General features: G+C 43.3%; 1 protein-coding gene across 1 annotated transcript; it reads right to left on the bottom strand.

Annotated features, from left to right (window-relative positions):
• Nucleotides 1–16,712: 16,712 nt before the first annotated feature.
• Nucleotides 16,713–18,248, bottom strand: LOC115685328 (UDP-glycosyltransferase 73C3-like). The gene has a single exon (XM_030610381.2). It carries the CDS (start codon nucleotides 18,161–18,163, stop codon nucleotides 16,787–16,789), a length of 1,377 nt encoding a protein of 458 aa, XP_030466241.1. The 5' UTR covers nucleotides 18,164–18,248; the 3' UTR covers nucleotides 16,713–16,786.
• Between the last annotated feature and the right edge of the window lie 3,797 nt (nucleotides 18,249–22,045).

The following is a 22,045-nucleotide window of genomic DNA, read 5'->3' as shown; positions in this document are numbered from 1 at the left end:
ATCATCACTGGCACTCCGTGAAGATGGACTATTTGTCGCACGTATATCTCGGCATACCTTTCCAACGCAAAGTCCTTTCGCACCGGCAGAAAATGTGCTAACTTTGTCAGTCGATCGACTACCACCCAAATCGAATCGTGACCTCTCTGGCTCCTCGGTAATTCCATTACAAAGTCCATCGTGATGTGTTCCCACTTTCATTCAGGGATTTCTAATGGCTGTAACATTCCACCCGGCTTGCAATATTGCGCCTTCACTTGCTGACATGTTAAACACTTGGCCACGTGCGTAGCTACATCTACTTTCATGCCGTTCCACCGATAATGTTGTCACAAGTTCTGATACATCTTCGTACTATCCGGGTGAATACTATAATTACTACGGTGTGCTTCAGACAAAATCTCCTCCTTAAGTTCTGCATCATTAGGCACACACAACCGTCCGCGGAACTTCAGAACCCCATCCTCGGATACCTGAAAATCCGATTTCCTTTTTGTGACATCCATACCCAGAATCTTCTGAATCTCCGGGTCCATCGATTGGAAAGTCTTAATCTTAGTCTGAATTTCCGATTCAATCCTCAATGCTGCAAGTATGCTCGAGACATGACTCACTTCAAACTTAAATTTCGAATCCCAAACTCCCTCCAACAGAGTCCATTCCTTGATCATCATATGTACGATGCTCGATTTCCGGCTCAGTGCGTCCGCTATTTTATTAGCCTTTTTGGGATGATACATAATCTCGCAATCATAGACCTTAGGGAGTTCCATCTAACGGCGTTGTCTCATGTTCAATTCCTTTTGGGAGAACAAGTACCTTAAACTTTGATGGTCTATATAAATCTGAAATCTCTCCCCACACAGGTAGTGTCTCCAAATTTTAAGAGCGAAAATAATCGCGGCCAATTCCAAGTCATGCGTCGGATAATTCAGCTCATGCGTTCTTAATTGTCGCGATGCATATGCCACTACTCTTCCGTATTGCATTAGCACGCATCCCAATCCTCTTAGTGACGCGTCACTGTAAATTTTATATCCTCCCGGACCTGACAGGATTGTCAATACTGGGGCGGTCGTCAATCTCTGCTTTAGCTCTTGGAAACTCCTTTCGTACTTATCCGTCCATTCAAACCTCGTCTCCTTCTTTAGTAACCTCGTCAACGGCATCGCTAATGCCGAAAACCTCTCCACGAAGCTTCTATAATAACCCGCTAGACCCAAGAAGCTCCGAACCTCGGTCACTGTTGTTGGCCTCGGCCAATTCGTGACGGCTTCAATCTTTGTCGGGTCCACCGCAATTCCTTCCCCAGATATCACATGTCCTAAGAACGCCACTCGATGAAGCCAGAATTCGCACTTACTAAACTTAGCATAGAGTGCATGTTCTCTTAAGGTCCGTAAAACTTTTTCCAAGTGTAACTCGTGCTCGGCGGAACTCTTCGAATACACCAGAATATCGTCTATGAACACGATCACAAACTGATCCAGAAATTCCTTGAATACCAGGTTCATTAAATCCATAAAGGCTGCAGGGGCGTTAGTCAATCCAAACGACATTACTGTAAACTCATAATGCCCATACCTTGTTCTAAATGCTGACTTCGGCACGTCCTCCTTCTTAATCCTCAATTGGTGATAACCAGTCCTCAAATCGTTCTTAGAAAACACTGATGCCCCTTGTAACTGATCAGACAGGTCATCAATCCTTGGCAACGGGTATTTATTCTTAATGGCCACCTGATTCAACTGTCTGTAGTCAATGCACAACCTCAAAGACCCATCTTTCTTCCTCACGAACAACACCGGCGCTCCTCATGGAGACGCACTCGGGCGGATAAAGCCCTTATCCAACAACTCTTGCATTTGAACCTTTAATTCCTTCAATTCTGACAGTGATATCTTATAAGGTGCTTTCGAGATCGGTTCTGTCCCTAGGGCTAACTCAATCACGAACTCCACTTCTCTATCAGGTGGCAGATCCAGCAATTCCTGGGGAAAGACATCGGGGAAATTGCACACCACAGCTATGTCTTCTACCCTTGGCTCTCCAGCCGTCGAGTCAACTACGGATGCCAGAAATCCTTGGCACCCTTCATCTAGCAGCTTTGTTACCTCGAGCGACGAAACCCAAGGGATCAAGGTTCCTCCTCGGGTTCCCACAAACTCAAATCTAGGATGTCCAACCGGATTAAATTGGATCACCCTGCTACTACAGTCCATAACAGCTCTCTATTTGACTAGCCAGTCCATACCAATAATCACGTCAAAGTCAAACATAGTTAAAACCGCAAAATCTATCCTTCCTTCCCTATCATCAATCACTATCTTACAATCAGGGCATCAAAACATAATCAACACTTTATCATTCAACGGTGTAGTCACACACAGCATAACGTCAAGCGATTTTGGCTCAATCTTAGATAATTTAACGAACTGCTCAAATATAAACGAATGCGACGCCCCCGGATCAAATAAAGCATATGCAGCATGATCACAGAAAGAGACCGTACCTGTGATCACACCAGGCGCGTCCTCAGCTTCCCTCCTTGCCATTGCATGCACTCGTCCTTGGGCCAGCAGCCTATTCTGATTGGCTTACTGGATAGCTCCAAATTGATTTCCATTCCGGGGCGGCGGTAGCAGTAATGCAGGTGACCTGGCCTACCTATTGTTAGGATAATCCCTCATCTGATGGCCCCTTCCGCCACATATAAAACATGCTATGCCTCTATTTGGGCAAGGTCCATTCCCGTGTCTTCCTCTACATAGCCTACATGGGGTGTTCTGATAACGGTTTGGTTTCCCGATATTCCTCCGAACGGGAGGGACAAAACGACTATTTCCTGCCATGGGTCTTTTCCCAAATTGACGGTTGTCCCTAGCCGGGGCATACCGCGATCCACAAGCAGCAGCCTGATCTGTTTGATCTCACTCAATTGCCTAAGCCCTTTCATAAATCTCGTGATAGCCCCTCAGGTTCAATGAGATCATCTGACTGCGAAAGTCCAGCTTCAGCCCATCCCGGAACCTCCTGGCTTTGTCCACTGGGTCCTCTACCATTCTGGGGGCAAATTTGGACAGCCTTGCAAACTCGACTTCATACTGATCTACCGACCTCTGACCCTGGCGAAGTCTCGTGAATTCAGCCAATTTCTGTTCTTAGGCACTTTCCAAGAAGTACTTGCGTACCCAGACGAGTCTAACATGCGATTTAACAGTCAACACATTCAATTCCACACAAACATACTTACCTTGCCTTAAATCGAGTGCCAACCCTACATATTAGCTAAATCACCATAATGCGATAATTTACTCAAGAACGTAATATAAACACTTAAGCACCATAATCACGTACGTGCACCCAATTTAATCAAACACAATTCGCTTGCGTGGCCGAGCAACTTTTCCACGACCCGCGTCAACACGCCTCAGGTCAGCCCTTCGATTAATCCGGGCTCCGTCCCTCACTGGACATTTCACATTTTCTCACGACCCGCGTAAACACACCTCAGGTCAGGCCTCCGATCAATCCGGGCTCTATCCCTACCGGATATTTCACACTTTCTCACGACACGCGTAAACACGCCTCAGGTCAGCCCTTCGATCAATCTGGGCTCCGTCCCTCGCTGGACATTTCACACTTTCTCACGACCCACGTAAACACGCCTCAGGTCAGCCCTCCGATCAATTCGGGCTCCGTCTCTTGTTGGACATTTCACACTTCCTCACGACCCGCGTAAACACGCCTCAGGTCAGCCCTCCGATCAATCCGGTCTCTGTCCCTCACTGGACATTTGACACTTTCTCACGACCTGCGTAAACACACCTTAGGTCAGCCCTCCGATCAATCCGGGCTCCATCCCTTACTAGACATTTTATACTTTCTCACGACCCGCGTAAACACGCCTCAGGTCAGCCCTCCGATCAATCCGGGCTTAGTCCCGCGTAACCACGCCTTAGGACATTCCTCATGCACATACACTACATCACAATTCGCCATTCTCACACGTCATACAAATCCACTTCAAATCACAAACTCATCACACTAGCCCACCATTCCGACACTCAAGTCAGCTCAATCAAAGGTCAATTTCATCCACAAACGCCACAACAATCCGGTCATCGCATCCACATAAATCAGCCACTAATTTTGCCACATAATCATCACAATTTAATCTACCAATTAACCACATTCACATATTGATCCTAATCCAAGCTTAGCCACTAAACTGGTACTAATCACACCCTAAACAAGTCTAAATAATACCCATTATACTAGGTAGGATTTAGGAAGTTACTTACCTAAATTTGGCTTAGGAAAAACCGTCATGGGCTCAAAATGGCCCGGGTGAACAGTGGCGACTCGGCGCGGGCGAGGGCGCGACGGGCACGATGGCTGGCAAGGCGCTCGGCATGGTGCTCGGCCACTGGCAGGCAATGGCCTAGGCGACTCGGTCGCGGGCTGGGCAACGGGCAAGCGTCCGGGACACGCGAACAACAGCTCGGCCACTGCAGGGCGAGTGGCTGGGCCACGGGCGAGTGGCTGGGCAGCTCGGCCACGGGCTGGGTAGTCCGGCCACGGCTGGGCGAGCGGCTGGGCGGGCTGGCCTGGTGACACGGCGGCAGTGACGAGCTATAGCGGCGGCGGCGAGCTGCTGGTGGGCAAGCGAGTTGGGCTTGCGGCGGTGACAAGCGACGGCGACTGGCTCGGCCAAGGCAGTGGCGATGGTGGCTTGTGGGGGAAAGCTGGGGCGGTGATGGCGAGAGAGGGGGAGCTGGGGCTGAGGGGGCGAGCCGGCGGTGGTCGAGGCGGCATGGTGGCGGGGAGCTAGCGACGACAGCGTCAGGCGAGTAGCGAGCTGGGCTTCTGCAGTGAGCTGCTGGGCGAGACTCGCGGCGGCGAGCTGCTATTGGGCGGTGACGATGACGACAAGCTGGGCAGCGAGGCTAGCGGCAACGTCGCAGGAGGTCAGGTAGCACTGGGTGAGCGGCTGGGTGAGACGCGAGCAAGACGCTACGCGCGCGGAGGAGAGGGGGAGGACAGCCGGGTCAGGGGAGTTGGATGACGCGGCTGGGGCAGACGGCGCGGCGGTCGGGTGAGCGGCAGCGCGAGGTGGACGGCGAGGGGCGATCGGCGGAGACTGGTCGGGCGAGCAGAAGTAGAAGCAGACGCAGGCGAAGGAAGAAGAAACCAAAGAAGAAGAAGAAAGAAGAAGAAAACGAAGAGAGAGAGAAGGGTTTGCATGGGGAGAAGGGTTTGACATGCAGGGGAGTGGGTGGATGTACGGGAAGAGAGAGAGGGAGGGGATGCGACCGGGGGGAAATGTGCGCGGGCAGGAGAGAGAGAGAGAGAGAGAGAGAGAGAGAGAGAGAGAGAAAAGTCAAATTTTGCCCTCGAGTACAATCCTACGGCTATAATTCGATCTCGCGAGCTTGATCCAACGATCCCAAAAACCTCAATTGAAAATAAAGAAAAGGCCAACAAACACCAAATAAAACACACTACGAAGGAGGTCTATTAGTCCAAATGCACACCGGGTTCAAATTTTACTTTTCACTTATCCCGGGTAATATTGACGCTGGCCACAATAATATCGACATCGTCCAATTAAATTCATCACGAAACTCCGAGAAATTCAACACCAAAGTTCAGTCTCTAAATAATGGCCAAATTCGATCGAGTGCGATTCTAGCGAAATCTCTAATTTAAAAATAACCCAAGAGTGATCAGTTTCGAGCGAGATTTTATTATAAGCGCACTGACGAAATACAAGTTTTATAAATCTCAAAAATGGGTCGAAATTCGAAATGTCAAAGGCACGGAGACCAATCAATCGAGCAAATTTCGATAAGCTAAATGGAGGAATTGGTGGCATATTTTCCGTGAATTGGACAGCTCAGTCAAAGAATTGGTCATGGAAAGATTGGGAGCTTGAAGTGATAAGAATGAACCAAATCCCCATTCTTTCGTGAGCACCTCTAGATTTTATGAAATTCTTTTTGGCAAGACACATTCTGAAGAAATGAAATTGTGACAGGAATAATGGGATTTGTCCAGCAATATGGAAAGAATTAACACTCAAGAAAAGTCGAATGGAAAGATTGAGCGGAGAGGAAATTAAGGAGAAAATGTTGATCGTGAAATCATAAATAATGGCAAGTGAATGTGGACACATTCAAGGTAATATGAGTGGGAGTCGAAAAGGCAACCAGTAGATTTCGAGGAGAGGCGAGATTTGAAGCACTAATTCACGGCGACAAATCAAGTCTAAAATTCGACAATCCCCATGATCATAGGAGCACAAGTTTAGACTTTCCAATGATAAATAGAAGTCTTTTGCTATAAAAAGGGGGCTGGTTGAGCCATTGCAGAACATGGAGCGGAGCTCGAAATAGAGAGTTCAAAATACGAGAGGAACAAGATAGTTCTTTTCTGTGGCTATGGTTCCACCACATCCTTCTTCTTGTTAATTCGCAGCAAATTCCTTTGTTCTAGTGAGCCTAGTTGCGTCGCTCTTGCTATTCTCAATCCTGTGTCGTTGCTGTTTGCTTCTGCATCGCTGCTATTTACTGCTGCATCGCTGCTGTTCGCTGCTGTTTGCTGCTGCATTGCTACTGCTAGTCGCTGCTGCTCGCTTTTGTCTACCGTTGTTCATCATTGTTTGCTGCTGTGTTGCCGCTATTCGTTGTTGTTTGCTGCTGCATTGTTGCTGCATCACAGTAGTTTGTCACTGCTGTTTATTGCTGTTTGCTACTGCTATTTCCTTGCTATCGCTGCTCATTGCCATTCGCTGCTGCTGCTGTTCATCGTCGCTGCTTTCTACCGTTTGCTGCGTTGCTGCTATTTGTCGCTGCTCGCTGCTGCTGCATCTCTGCTGCTGCCGCTCGCTGCTGTCGCTGCTTGCCACTGTTCACTGCTGTTGCTGATCATTGTCGCTGCTCGTTGATGTCTGCTGCATTGCTGCTGTTCATCGTTGTTTGTGGTTGTTTGCTGCTGCTACGTCCTTGCTGCTGCTGCTCGTTGTCGGTTGCTGTTGCCGCCGCTCGCTGCCATTCAATTGTCGCTATTGTGCTGTTCTTCATGAGTGACACTCACTATTCGCTGCTCGCTGTTACATCACTGTTATTGTTGTTGCGATCCCCCTCACTTTAGATTGACTTCTCGTGGATAACTATAATTAAGGTGAGGATAATGTTACTTGAAATTTGTGGATACTTAATACATGATTTTATCTAGTTATATATTTTCTTTGCATTAACCAAGATATATTAGAGCGTTTGAACCTTTAGACACTAAGGTCAAACCCTTAATATTATCTTGACGTGATTCATTGATCCGCAAAAACATTTTTGAAATAAAGAGAAAAGGTACCGAAAGGGTGTTATATTAATTTAGCGTAACCAAGTCCCCGAATCTTTTAAATCTCTAGTTCGCAGAAGTAAAATGTACTTCCACATTTTACTTGCGTGTCTAATCGATCCACAACCGATTAGTGGCGGCTCCAAAAGGTGAGATAAATGTAATGATTAAATCGAGTACCAAGTTGTGATTGGATGGTCTTGGGAGAGTCCGCACTAAACGCGAGTAATTGCCTCATGAGAGGAACCTTTGTTCCCGTTTAGTAAATCCGTTAGCCATCCCCCGGTAGTTCACCTCCGGGAAGGTCATGACACATGGCCTCATCAATCTGGTTAATTTAGATTTTCTGGACACATCTGACATTTTCCTCGACCATTATCCACCAGCTTCCATGTACTTCATCATTTTTGTACTTTGGCTTAAGAAATATTGCTAGTTTTCAATCTTGAAAAACTTTTTGGTTCTCGAAGTTCATGAAACTCAAAGGCATTAGTCCACTGCCATACTTTTCAAACTTAAAAGAATTTGGCAAATCTATGTCATTGGATGTCCAGTGTCATGTTTACCCGTCTCTCAAGGACTAATACATTGAGGGAATTGAAAAAAGAGTCGATTCGAATTCCTTGAGAAAATACTTGATTGTCATTTTTGAAGAGTACCACGCTTGACTTTGTATTTCTTAAATAGGCTAGTTGGGATATGACGTTTGTCTGAAGTGGAATTTTGTTTTTATTTTGTTGGCTTTTTTAATTTTTCTTTTTCTTTTTAATATTTTTGCAACATGGCGCTATTGTGACACCACATCATTGCCACTTGTCTTGGTACATTGATAATGCAATGCTAGCCACCATATAGGACGGCTGTCCTTGACAGAAAGGATATATGTGTCACACTAATATGAGGTAGGGGTTTTTGGTGACAAAAAAAAAGTTATATTGGTTTTATAGTGGTGTACTTTGGGGTTTTTGATGCCATTTTCCCTATAATCTATAAGAGATTTAAGGAATAAAGTGTTAGCTTTGTCTTACTAAAAAAAAGTGTTAGCTTTGTTGACCATTGTAAAAATTCCAATTTCTCCATTGTCGAAGATACACAGTTGTTAGTTGTATAGAGCGTGTAAGCTTTGGCAAAATTTTTGAATGAAAGTTTGGCAAAATGTCTGAGTCCACTCTATTATAGAGATACAATAACATTAAAGGAGCTGTTCTTGTGCTTAAGCTTTTCGATATTTCTAGATCAGGTAGTAATTATCCACCGCGGTGACTTGGTGAAGACTGGTGTTTTTTTGAGTGAGTTTGGTCCCTGACTGCTCAACCAACTGCACGATCTCAGGCTGTGCACCAATGTACTCCTTGTACGCCGATCCCGATCAACTAAGCGCCAGCGGATGGTCCCGATCATCTAGTTCTGATACCACTTGTTAGTAATACAAGAAACTAATTTGTTGGAATGATCAGAAGATCATCCGATGCATGTGCATGGATATAGCTTTTATGTTGTTGGATCGGCTTGGGTAACTTCAACAATGAAACCGATCCTCAAGGGTTAAGCTGGCAATGAGATTCACGGCAAATGATCGAGGTGTATGTCATTGTCTTTTCTCTCTTTCAATGTGAATTATCGTCTCTAACAGCTGATTTAATTTAACCAGATATCAATATTTGAACAAGTTAACCCAGAGGCCAGAGCATTGTTATTTTATGAAAGCTCGGATGGTGAAATTTATACGTAAAATAGAACTATGAGTTCAAAAACAAAATGATTTAAGTGTGTGTGGAGTCATCGAGGCATTTGTAGACTAGTTTTCGTCCGGTGAATGAATTAGGGAATAGAACAAGATGTCTTCCTTTTCGCAATTACATCATTTAGCAGTGAGATAAAATTTCCTACTCAATTTATGATGACACGAATTCAGGGTTGAGCACAAATATTTTCTGTTGATAGGAATCGGTAATGATTAAATCAGCCATTGATAATTCAGGGCGTACTTGCTAAGATGTCTCTAGTGCAAAATTGCAGAAGACTACCGGTAGACAAAATAAACGAATGACCGCATTTTCGATTCTAGGTCAAATTGCGCAATTATCGGCAGATCCATTCCCCAATCGTTGTGGAACATATGAACGACCTATGTAAACTGAAACATGGTCATTCATGGGCTATCATGCCTCTAGAGAGACAGGCTTGAGGGCAAAATTCGGATGTCAACAGTGGGGCGTCGGTGGTGGTGGTGGGCCGAGCATTCAAGTGGTAGCGATGACGCACGATGGTTTGTATAACCCAAAATGCCATATCCGATCTACTGAATTATAGTTTGAAGTATGATGGGCCTGAGTTGTTGGGCTCAATTAAATTTAACCGGATTGCAAAGGCAAGGACTTAGGTGATAGGCCGAACTAGTCCCAATTGGGACTCTCTCTCTCTTTTATTTTTTTATCTGCTTGTCTATTGCTTTATTTATTGTACCATATATTTTTTTTGGTCTTCTTACTAATTTTTTTTTCTTACTATTTTACAAAGATGGATATTCAATTTGCTGGCAAAAATTCAAGTGTCAACACATGTGATTTGAGAAGCTCAAGTTTAGGCCGCTTAAATATGAAATGGACTAAGCTCGAACTTGGTAATACTTGATTCAAAAGGCTTATCTAAACTTTATTGACCTTTTTTACATCGTGGTTGTCAGGGCATCGTATGTTAAACTTGATGCGAGAAATCTCACCTAATTTGTGCATTCACATATTTGTTAGCGACTCGGAACAAAATTGTTTTTCTCTCTAAAGAATAGGAACTTGCCTCGTAAGTTCGACCTTGACTCAGTAAAGTTCCATGCACTCACTTCAACATCAAAGGACCGTGAAAAAGACAAGTCAAGTCAACTTCTGATTAAGACAAGCCAAGGAAGGAAATTCATGGGTCCATAGGGCTTGACGATGAAGATTGGTTTTTGATCTTGTCTCTCGGACAAGCCTTCGCTTCCAATCGCGGATGAGGTTTGTGCACGAGAAATAGTGTGGACTGCGAAGTCGTTGTATTTGATTACAAGTCAATCATTTATATTCCAAAGTAATTCTAGATGGACCAACTCATTAAGCACCATGAAATATTTTGTACCTCAACCATCCTTCCAATTTTAGGGGAAAAATTATCCAAAAAATCATAAACATATTATATTTTTACCAATTTAGTCATAAACCTTTTATTATGCCAATTCAATCCTACACATTTTTGCGTTTTGCTAATTGAGTCTATTCGGCAACCGATATCCCTTCGAATGTTCTGGGTAAGATACAAAGTAACACCGAGTGGTTCTGGAGTCCAACTTACTTAATGTTGGATTATATAACTTCACTTCTGCAGGACATCCCCAAACCTTAAGATGGTTTAAGCTAGGCTTACGTCCAGTCCATAACTCAAAAGGAGTCAATGGAACAGCTTTAGTTGGTACACGATTCAGAATGTACAAAGCTATTTTCAAAGTTTCACCCCACAGAAAACCAGGTAAATTTGTCCTACTAATCATACTCCTCACCATTTCCATAAGGGTGCGATTGCGCCTTTCGGCTACACCATTTTGCTCAGGACTCCCAGGCATAGTGAATTGAGCTACTATCCCAGAATCCTCTAAGTATTTGGCAAATGGCCTCTTAAGCTGTCCGGCATCGCCATGCTTGCCATAATACTCTCCACCTCGGTCAGATCTAACAACCTTTATGACATTTCCCAACTGTTTCTCGACTTCAGTCCGAAAAATCTTGAACTTGTCAAGAGACTCAGACTTTTCTTTAATCAAGTACAGATAGCCATATCGAGAATAATCATCAATAAATGTAATGAAATAAAAATTTCTACACAAGGTTGCCATATAAGGTCCACTTATGTCAGTGTGAATGACCTCCAACAGGTCAGAACTTCGGACTGCAGTTTTCTTCCTTATTTTGGTCATTTTACCTCTACAACATGTTTCGGACGCATGTTTCTAGGTCATTTTTAAGAGCAGGCAGGATGTTAGTCTTTATCAGCCTTTCTACTCTATCCTTAAACATATGACCAAGCCGCTTATGCCACAATACATAAGACTGTTCCTTAGGTAGTGGTCTTTTGGAAACAACCTTTTTCAGCTGTATAAGCGACGTATATGTTATTGGGAGACAAACACAATCTGTACAATCCGTTGGACATATAACAGCACCCAACCTTATTTAAATTAAGAAACAAAGAAATAACATCGTTCTTGATTTCAAAAGAGTAGCCATACATGTCCAAACATGATACGGAAACTAAGTTCCGTCTAAAAGAAGGTACATAAAAAGTGTTTTTCAACATTAATCTAAAACCAGAGTCTAGAATCAATATAACATCTCCCACAAACACAACATCATCTTTCTCGTTGTTTCCCACAGTGAGTCTTGACTCATCCTGATTTGGCTTCCTCCGGTTTATGAATCCCTGTATGGTAAACGCAACATGATTAGTTGCACCGCTATCGAGTCACCAAGAACTGGATGGTGCTTCTGATAGGTTGGATTCACAAACAAGTGCCAAAGAATCATTACCTGTAGGCTCACGTTTGGACAACCAAGCTTTGAACTTTCCACAGTCCTTCTTTATGTGACCTTTCTTCTTACAAAAGAAGCAGCGGTCACCATCCCTTTTGAAGGATGTTTTCTTTGGACCCATATTGTCAGATTAACCAGTAGTGTCATGAGTACCTTTATGAGTACGATTTCCGGACTTCTTATCCTTCCTTTTGTGGGAACCAGAAACATATAAGGCTAGATGCCCTTTTTCTTTCTTAAGTTTCTCTTCCTCTGCCACTACCCTTGCTATCAAGTCATTAACTGACCAAGTCTCATCTTGGGAATTGTAATTTGTCTTTATAATCCCAAAATAAGGTGGAAGGGTGTTCAAGGCTTGATGCATAATACAAGCATCAGGAATGGAAACATTAAGAGCTTGAAGCTTCGTCTTTAGGTCTACCATCCTAAGGACATAATCTCTAACCCCAGCAGTACCATCATACTTCATATTGAAGAGCTTTTGAAGAAGTGTACCAACCTCAGCATTAGATGAAATGCGGTTTCTGGCCTCTAAGGCTGCCATCATTTCCTTAGCAGTACAGTCAGCTGGCAAACCACTTTTCAAGTGTTCTTGAATGGATTTCTTCATTGTCAATAAGCAAATCCTATTGCTCTTTTCCCAGGCAGCATAGTCCGTTTTCTCAGCTTTAGTACTGGTGGTCGTGATATCTGCCGGCTTATTCTTTGTAAGAGCAATGTGAACATCTGTCAGCTCCATTCCAAATAGAAAATCCTCTTTCCATTTCTTAAAGTTCAACCCAGTAAGGACCTCAATGGAAATGGAATTGCCGTTTACAAAAAAGGTGACTGAAAAACAATACAATCAGCATCATGTGAATACTTATCTAGAGAGTTACATACATCATCACATAATCACTTTTGGGCAGAAAATATGACATGCAGTTGTACACTCTCCACATGACAGCGGCCATGAGAACATATTCTAATCTTTCGTGAAATCACCACCTTTGGGTGTATGAACCACTAAGATCGATCATTTCTCAAGCACATGCTATACATGTACCCCTCCATAAACCGATGACGAGATCACCTCCTTTGGGAGTATGATCACGCAATAGAACAGGAGACATTCCACCACAATATGAGACCGATATTTCTCAAACCCAATCAAGTGTGCCACTTTGGCGGCCACAACCCAACTGAATCCTTGAAAATCCCTCATACCAGGGATATGAGCTTTATGTATCACATTTACTATATGCATGTAATGCTAGACGTAAAGACAGGGGCGTATGTCTCTGAAATTACATGTCATGCTAATTATACTGTTCCATTCATTGATAGACAATGAATTACACCCTACATAGTCCTTATGTGGTGATATACATGTGAGCTACCATATGTATTTCCGAAACCATAGATAAATACAAGAAAATACGCAAAAATACCCTAAAAATACGCGTATATAGGGTTCTATACGTATTTTCACATATGTAAAAGCTTCAAACATGTAAAATAAATACACCATAGTGTAGAGAATCTTGATACGAGCGCGTCGGTACCAAGAACGTCCAAAACGGACGTCGGACGCTCCTTCACGCGCCGCCGGAAGACGCGGCGCGTGCGCGCGTGTCAAACCGGTTAAACCGGTCAGAAAAGCCGATCCGACCGGTTGACCGGTCCAACCTGTCAATGGTCAACGGACCGGTCCGACCGGTTGACCGGTCGGGTCAACGATCGGGTCGGGTCAAAAATCGGGTCGGGGTCAGTATCGGGTCGGGTCAGGATCCGGTTCGGGTCGGGACCCGGGTCAAGCCGGATCCGCGCCTCACTGACGTCAGCCTGCAGTTACTGGCGGAAAGACGCGCCGATTGGGCACGGCCGCACGTGTCCGTCACGCACCGCCGCGCCTAGGGCGCATGTAGGTGCATGACGGGGCGTTCGGCCTCGTCCGGCGACGTTCCACCCACCATTTTTCTCGTCTCGACGAGTAGATTCCAAATATGTAATAAAATTTAACTTTCATCAGACAAAAAATTTAGAAACTGGGCAAAAACCTCTCGGACAAAATGAAAACGGTCCTAATCTGCATGTTTCAGTTCTAATCTATGGCAGGCTCTGATACCACATGTTGGCCACGAAAATGGCACGCCCAAGATCACCATAATCAGAAATCGAAACACGATAATGGAGAAATTGTCGATTCGCGTACCTGATTTGAAATCCATCGAACTTGACGCGGAATTTGCGACGGTTTCCGAACACGAACTCAAGTACTTCTCCCCTATCCCCTTCGTTAGAACACTGGCCTAATGAGATTGCCACTCACGAGAAGAAAGTTTTCTCTAAATCCGTATGTGAGTCAAATTGTGCATCATTAGGTTAGGGGAGAGACTTGAGTGCTATTTATAGAGTCTTCGACCACGGGCCCTCTCATTACGGGCCGGGCCGTACTCGGCCCACACCAGCCAGCCCCATATTAGACTGATTAAGAACCCATATATCTTACCTTTATTAGACCAAACTAATTCAATTAATTTCAATTAATGAAACCCACATTAGGAAATTCTTACAATCAACACAAGCACCACACTCTCATTTTTGCAAGTTCAAGGTAACTTGTTTCTTTGTGCTTCGTCGAAATCTGAGAGAAACTGACTCTATCTACACTAGTTTGGGGCTACATTGTAAGAATTTTTTTTTATATGGGTTAAATTAAATAAGATTGTAATTTATCATTTTACGAGATTGGTCTAATAAAGTAAGATATAAAAATTCTTAAATAGTTTAATATGGAACTGACTAGTGTTGACCGAGTAAGGTCTCACCCGTGATGAGATCAGTCACTATTATGAGATGCAGTTTTATTGAGCCAGTGATACAAAAGGTAATAGATGAGAAGGACTTGCGCTGAGGATCGTCACTATTCTGCATCAAGAACGATGTTTTCCAAATCAGGTACGCAATTCCTTTTACTCGATGAATGTGTTCTATATTCTAGCTAAGGAATTCAAAGAAGAAATGATGAAGACATTCGAGATGACAGACTTGGGCTTGATGCACTTCTTCCTCGGCATTGAGATCAACCAAAATGAAGGAGTCTTTATCTCGTAGAAGATATATGTCGTAAACCTCCTGAAGAAATTCAAGATGAAATATTGCAAAACAATTGCGACACTGCTCATGACAAATGAAAAACTGTTAAAGGAAGATGGAGTAGGAAAAGCTAATGCTTTTCTCTACATAAGTCTAATTGGCAATATGTTATATCTCACTGCTACCCAACCGGACATTATGTATGCTATAAGTCTGTAGTAATTGAGTAGGCTCAGCTGACAATAGAAAGAGCACTACCGGTTATGCATTTAACTTGGGTTCTGGAATATTTTTGTGGGCATCCAAAAAACAAGACTCAGTGGCACAGTCTACTATGGAAGCTGAATATATCACAGCTGCCACGACCGCTAGTCAAGCAATCTAGAAGATATTGGAGAAGCACAGATGGAACCAACTCCAATATTTTGCAACAACAAATCCACGATCGTTATATCGAAAAATTCAGTCTTTCATAGAAGAAGCCTATTGATATCAAATATTACTTCATTCGTGAAGTACAAAATAACAGAGAGATCGAGCTAAAGTATTATAAGACTGAACATCAAATTGCAAACATATTTTACTAACGCGCTATCACAAGCCAAGTTTGAGATGCTAAAAAGCATGCTCAAAGTATCGCATAAATGAATCAAGGACGAGTGTTATGAAGTGATACATTTAAGAGAGAAATCTGGAAGAATCCTACAAAGTATCTGGTCTTCGTGTGGTAGAAGAAGAATGTGGATTTCACTAGAGCATGTGTAGAAAAATTTTAGATAATAGTCAAAGACTATATGGGTTAAAAAAAGACACGTGGGGGCATTGTCTTTACCACCTGTACAGGGGAATGTCGGTGAAATCGGCCTATAAATAGGTGTGATAGGTGCTCGCTTAAGTGTACAGAAGAAACCAACAGAATACACCAACTAAAAAATAGCTACATCCTTCAGCCTAAATACTAGTCCCATAGCCTAGCCTTGTAACCATTTCTCCCACTCGATAAAAACCATATTATTCTCATCTCTTGGTCGTCACTTTACACGCACTTGCACATCTATTCCGCAAACTGATACTTTCAGCCGTTCAAGATACGCGAATAGATTCAAATGCAAAGAAGATCCCAGACACTGCTCTTCTCAAGTTGGGTCCTTCATTCAATGATGCTACTTATTGCACAAAGCTGCAGAGGAAAAAGAGGCTCTTGTGAATGATATTTTGCCTATTTGGTTTCTTTTGCTGTTTTCGTTTTTCCTTGCAACAGAGATATATTCCCGTTGTGCCATTGAAACGCTAGGGGCCAAATTAGCGTTAGTCGTTTCAGGAGCTTTCCATGGAAACCTCTCATGGTGTAAAAAAGCTTCTACATCGTGAACGGGTTGGGTTGAGGGCGATCCCCCTGCACAGTATTACAGTCACCAATTGGAGGGCCCGGTATAGATTTCAACGCTGAATTACGAATTACTGGAACAATGCTTCAATCTTTGAGTTTGATTCAAAGGAACTACCGTAATTATACCAGGTCAAACGTGCATGATGCAGCATGAAGTGCAATGTCTTTGAGCATATTTTTGAAGACTTCATCTCGAGACTCCCAATGCTAGTACACTTAACTGTATAAATAGATTGTTATATCAAATAATATGACATGGTTTAAATGGGCGTTACAACTTGATAGTGGCCGCCATACTATCCCAATGAAAATTCAGTAGACATGGGAAATTTTGCAAGCAGAACTGAGGTGAAATCTCATGGTAACATAGCCAAAGATCCAATTTCAACAGACTCATTCAAAGTCTCTGGTTAATAAAATCTCTAAAAGCATCAAGTGCACTCAAGCTCGCTGGGAAACCATGCCCAAACTTGGCCTTGATCGAAGCTGCTCTCTCGTGCATCTCCTCATCACACATTAGCCTCTCAATCCCCTGCACTATCTCATCCTTCTTCACCACCTGTGACATATCCTCGGCCACTCTGTACCCTACCTTGAGATGGCTCACCACCAGCTTGGCATTGTAATGCTGATCCCCAAGGATCGGCCACAGCAGAAGTGGGACCCCCCGCCCGATCGCCTCTGCCGTCGAGTTCCACCCGCAGTGTGACAGGAACCCACCCGTCGACGGGTGGCTCAGGATCAGGAGTTGCGGCGCCCACCCTCTTATGATCAGGCCCCTGTCCCCAACCCTGCTCTCCATGTCGTCCGAGAAGTCCCCTCCGTACTTGGTGGACCCGATGACCCATATGAAGGACCGTCTTGACTCCTCCAGCGCACTGGCCAATTGCGCCAGCTCCTCCTCGTTCGGACCCATCTCGCTGCCGAACGCCACGTATAAGACCGAGTGCCGCAGCTTGCGGTCCAGCCACTGGATCACCTTGTCCTCCCGGCAGTTCGACTCCCGCCTGTGCTGCCGGATCTCGCGGTCCGAGATCAGCGAGTCGGACGTCTTCCAGTACTGCTCGGGCAGGAGCGGGCCCCCACCCCAGACTGGCATCTTCATCTGGTCCCCCATGTAGTCGATGAAGGAGCGCTCCAGGTCGGCGCACGTGTTGAACATGAGTCCAATCGAGCCCTCGACCTCCGGGACCCAGGAAGGCCGGTCGCCGGGCTTCGTTGGTCCACCTTTGCCACCTTGAGGATGCCTGAAGGGCTTCCTTTTAAGATCGGGACACGTGACCGCCATTGCTTCGGGCAGCCCCGGAAGCAAGCGAGCTTCGCCGGGCCGGACGTCACTCGCCTGGGCCCTCCACACGCCTAGATCCATGGCCGCAGCGCAGGCGCTGAAGGTGAAGAAGCTGATCACTGGGACATTGAACTTCCAGAAAACTTCCTTGGTCCACCACACCTTCAAATCCACGACCGCGCACAGCACCCGTGGCAGCTCGCTACCGGCCATCCGGTCCTCCAGATAGGCCGAGAGATCCTGGCAGGCGTGCTGATTGAGCGGGTCAGAGTCGCGCATGGGAGGGCCGGAGGAGCCACCGATCTGCGCCACGGTGACGAGGGGGTTGGAGGCGAAAGAGGAAGGGACGGCGGAATAGACACGGGAGGGGATGACGAGGGTAGTGAAATAACCGCGGCGGGTGAGGAGGAGGCAGAACTCCATGCAGGGTTGGAGGTGGCCTTGGCCCGGCCCGGTGACGACGAAGATCTCGGCCGTCACCGACATGGGAAGCCGACGATTGAATCGTTTCTTGGGATTCGCGTCGAAGCTTTCAGGAGCGATGAGGGTGGGTGTTGCAGATTAATAGGAGAAGAGTGAGTCAGTCTTGAGTCTCAAGCTTTGACTTGTTGGATCGTGGGAACTTCCTCCCGTTCTCTGTGGAGAATGAAGCAGAGAGAGACTGACTTGCATTTTCACTTATTTCACTCATTTCATAAGTTCTTTCCTTATCCATTATTACTCTATCATATTAATGTATGCATAGTATTTTAAATTGCGATATTCTAAAGACACGAGGGATTTTATTGCCCGTGCGCTTCTTTTGGCAAATCTAGAAAATGTTGTTCTAAGAACGTGAAACTCATGAAATATTTGATCATTTTATTATCTTATTGTCGCGACCTCCCTTTATTTTAATTGGGCAAATATATAGGTGTCAAACACATACCTATTAAACGATTTCCATAGACTCCATACAATCAAAAAAGTAAACAATCACAATCAATGCAATAAAGGTAAAGTGCAAGAAAATAAGCGCGAGACAATATCTGGCAAAGAATATATATGGCACCGTTATTAAGCCTCGGGACAACAAGCCCGGTGAGTTAATTCATAAAATCCAAATTCTAGTTTGCTGACTAAAGAAGAGACACTTACTAGAAATTCTCCAATGACATTAAAGGCTCAAAGATACTTCTTAAAAGTAAACCTGATATAAACTCTACACTTTTTTTTTTATCTTTTCTATTTTTATGTAGATTTTTTATTATTTTTTTACTTTTTTTTATCCAAGTAGAAACTTTCTAAAAAGTTCAAATTGCCCTAAAAATCAAGAAAAAGGTAACATCCTAAACCATATGAACATGATCTAAATGAAACTCAACCAATTATAATCCTAAATCCTCACTATCTGATTGAGACCTTTATTTTCTTACCCTTATTAGTTTTTATTTATTTATTTATTATCATTTTTTCAATTTTTTCAATTTTTTATTTCTCTCCTACGCCCAAACACATGACGCACAATTAATCAGATTTTCGTTTCCTCTTTCTCTATATGTTTTCTTTTCTTCTTTGGTCCATCGTTTCCAGAACAAGGATTCCTGCAGATTTCTCTTTCTTCCGCTATCCTTTCTTCTACTCCTTTTTCTCTTTTTATGTTCAAACAAAGAAAGTCCCTAATTCCGGAACACTAATTCCTCTCTAACTCTAAGCTTTTCTTTACTCTTTCATTCTGAACATGAACACATATTATGTGAACAAACCTCCATTAAACCCCACTGAGGTCCAAGCTTTCACAAACTTCCAGTGTTCTCTCTCTTTCACACTGAACACCTCCAGGGAGAAAGACAATTCATTTCCAGAAAACAAGAACCTCAATTCCATTGACGTCTTTCAATGGTTCACTCAGTTATTCAATGCAACTCATGGCAAATTTACTTGCTTCATATACAGATCCACATACAGCAGAGAAGGTAACAAAGTGAACCAGAGTCGAATCTGACCAACAAAAAAAAAAAAAAAAGAACTAGAGTCGAAGACAACGCGTAGATGAAACGAGGCTAATACAAGGCAAGCTTGATCTATGGAAATCTCATGGTCGAATAAGAAATAATCCAAAAATAAAATAAAGAAGCGATTCCACTTGGATTATGAATACATATCAATCATTAACAACAACCACACACACATGTTATGAACAAACAATCAATAGCCAAGGACATTGCTAACTTAGGAATTCCATCAAACATATTATAGGCGCTAAACTCTCTCTACCAATCGGACTTACAAGTTTCACAAAATTTATCTGAGAGGCTTAATAGAATAGAAATCATGAATCTCACAATTAATGCAAGTAATTCTGAAATATTGATAATTCGATTTCAGTTGTTCTTAATACGGGATGGTTTCATTTTTTTTTCATATCAGTAAATTGTAATAATTTAAGTTTGAACAATCTCATGCGATTGGCCAAAATTACAAACATACGCATCATTATCAAATGGAAGAGAAACAACGCGAAGCTTGCTCATGGAGTCACAAGCGAGCAAGTAAGAAACATAACACGAACTCGGACTCAATGTCAATACACATGAATCTTTGAAAATCATTTTTGTATAACCCAAAATGCCATATCCGATCTATTGAATCAGAGTTTGAAGTATGATGGGCCTAAGTTGGTGGGTTCAATTGAATTTAACCGGATTGCAGAGGCAAGGACTTCGGTGATGGGCGGAACTAGTCCAAATTGAGACTCTTTATCTCTTAATTTTTTTTATGTACTTGTCTATTGCTTTTTCTATTGTACCATATATTTTTTTTTGGTCTTCTTACTATTATTTTATTTTTATTTTTCTTATTGATTTACAAAGATGGACATTCAATTTGCTGGCCAAAATTCAAGTATCAACGTGTGATTTGAGAGGCTCAAGTGTAGGCCGCTTAAGTATGAAATGGACTAAGCTCGAACTTGTTAATACTTGATTCGAGAGGCTTCTCTAAATCTTTTTAGATCGTGGTAGTCAGGACATTGCATGTTAAACTTGATTCGAGAAGTCTCACCTAATTTGTGCATTCACATATTTGTTAGGGACTCCAAACAGAATTATTTTTCATGCTAAATATTGTGTTAATAGCTCGATTACATAAGAGTAATCACTTGCTTACATGCACGAATGGCAGTTTATTAAGGCCTACTTAGCTCTAAGAGAATTCTCAATTAAACTTGAAAATGGTTTTTTTTTAAATTGTGTAAGGGCTGACCTCTAGCCCCACTTGCCGACGAAATTGTAGACTTTGGGCAGCAGCCCTCACAGTTTTGTTCCTCTAGGCCCTTATTGGTAGATAAGACTGGTGCCACTCCTTATATAGCACATCACCTCACTGCCACCAGGTAATGTGGGATTCGGTTCATTCCTTCCCCTTTCGCCATCCTCAAGGCGTAGCCACACTCCCATCTCTTGCAGGATTAGATCGTTACAAGCCCACTAGCTACCTGGTTCGTCCTCGAACCACACATTATCTAGTTGGGCTTTGTTCTGATACCAATATAGGAAACAGATTCTTAATCTCGAATAGTCAAGAAACAGTCCCTAAAACCAAGACTTGAACAAATGAGAAATATGCCCAAGAAAAACTACAAATGCTAATCGAATAGGTAATGAACATACCTTGTTTCCACGCATTAAATGCCGTCAACTGTAGGCTCAAGAGTTTCTCGGATTATACGTCGAGGTGAAGAGTAGAGAGCAAAAACGTCATATTTTTTTTTAGAACATGAGAATGACGTTATCTTTTTTGTGTTTCTTTTTCTCCATATATCACTGCTCTATTTTTCTCAAATCTTATCCTCTTTTTTGCTAGAGCAATTTCTTTAGTTGGACTCTCATGATTGGTCATGGACTGAGTTAACCCAACATAGGTGGCCCACCCATAAAACCCAATATCAATCAAATTGATAAAACCGTTTGCTTTCCTAGAAAACAAAATTCATTACCGATTAAAAAAACAGAGAAAAAGATAACATAGGTCGAACTCAATTAGCAGATCCCAAGAATGGTGAAAAGAAGAGGAACTTGCCTCGTAAGTTCGACCTTGACTTTCTGACCAAAAAACCCAAAAAAGGTTTGACCTTGACTCGGTAAAGTTCCACGCACTCACTTCACCATGAAAGGACCGCGAAAAGACAAGTCAAGTCAACTTCTGTTTAAAACAAGCCAAGGAAGGAAATTCGTGTGTTGATAGGGGTTGACGATGAACATTGGTTTTTGGTCTTGTCTCTCGTACAAGCCTTGCTTCCAATCCCGAATGAGGTTCGTGCACAAGAAATTGTGTGGACTGCGAAGTCTTTGGATTCGATTACAAGTCAATCATTTATATACGAAAGTA

The sequence above is a fragment of the Syzygium oleosum genome, unplaced genomic scaffold, assembly GCF_021117445.2.
Source record: "Syzygium oleosum isolate NSW1041296 unplaced genomic scaffold, Sole_v2.1 Sole_v2.04, whole genome shotgun sequence".
In the NCBI taxonomy this organism is placed as follows: Eukaryota; Viridiplantae; Streptophyta; class Magnoliopsida; order Myrtales; family Myrtaceae; genus Syzygium; species Syzygium oleosum.
Note: the sequence above shows the minus strand (reverse complement) of the source record. Positions and strands in the feature narration are given on the sequence as shown.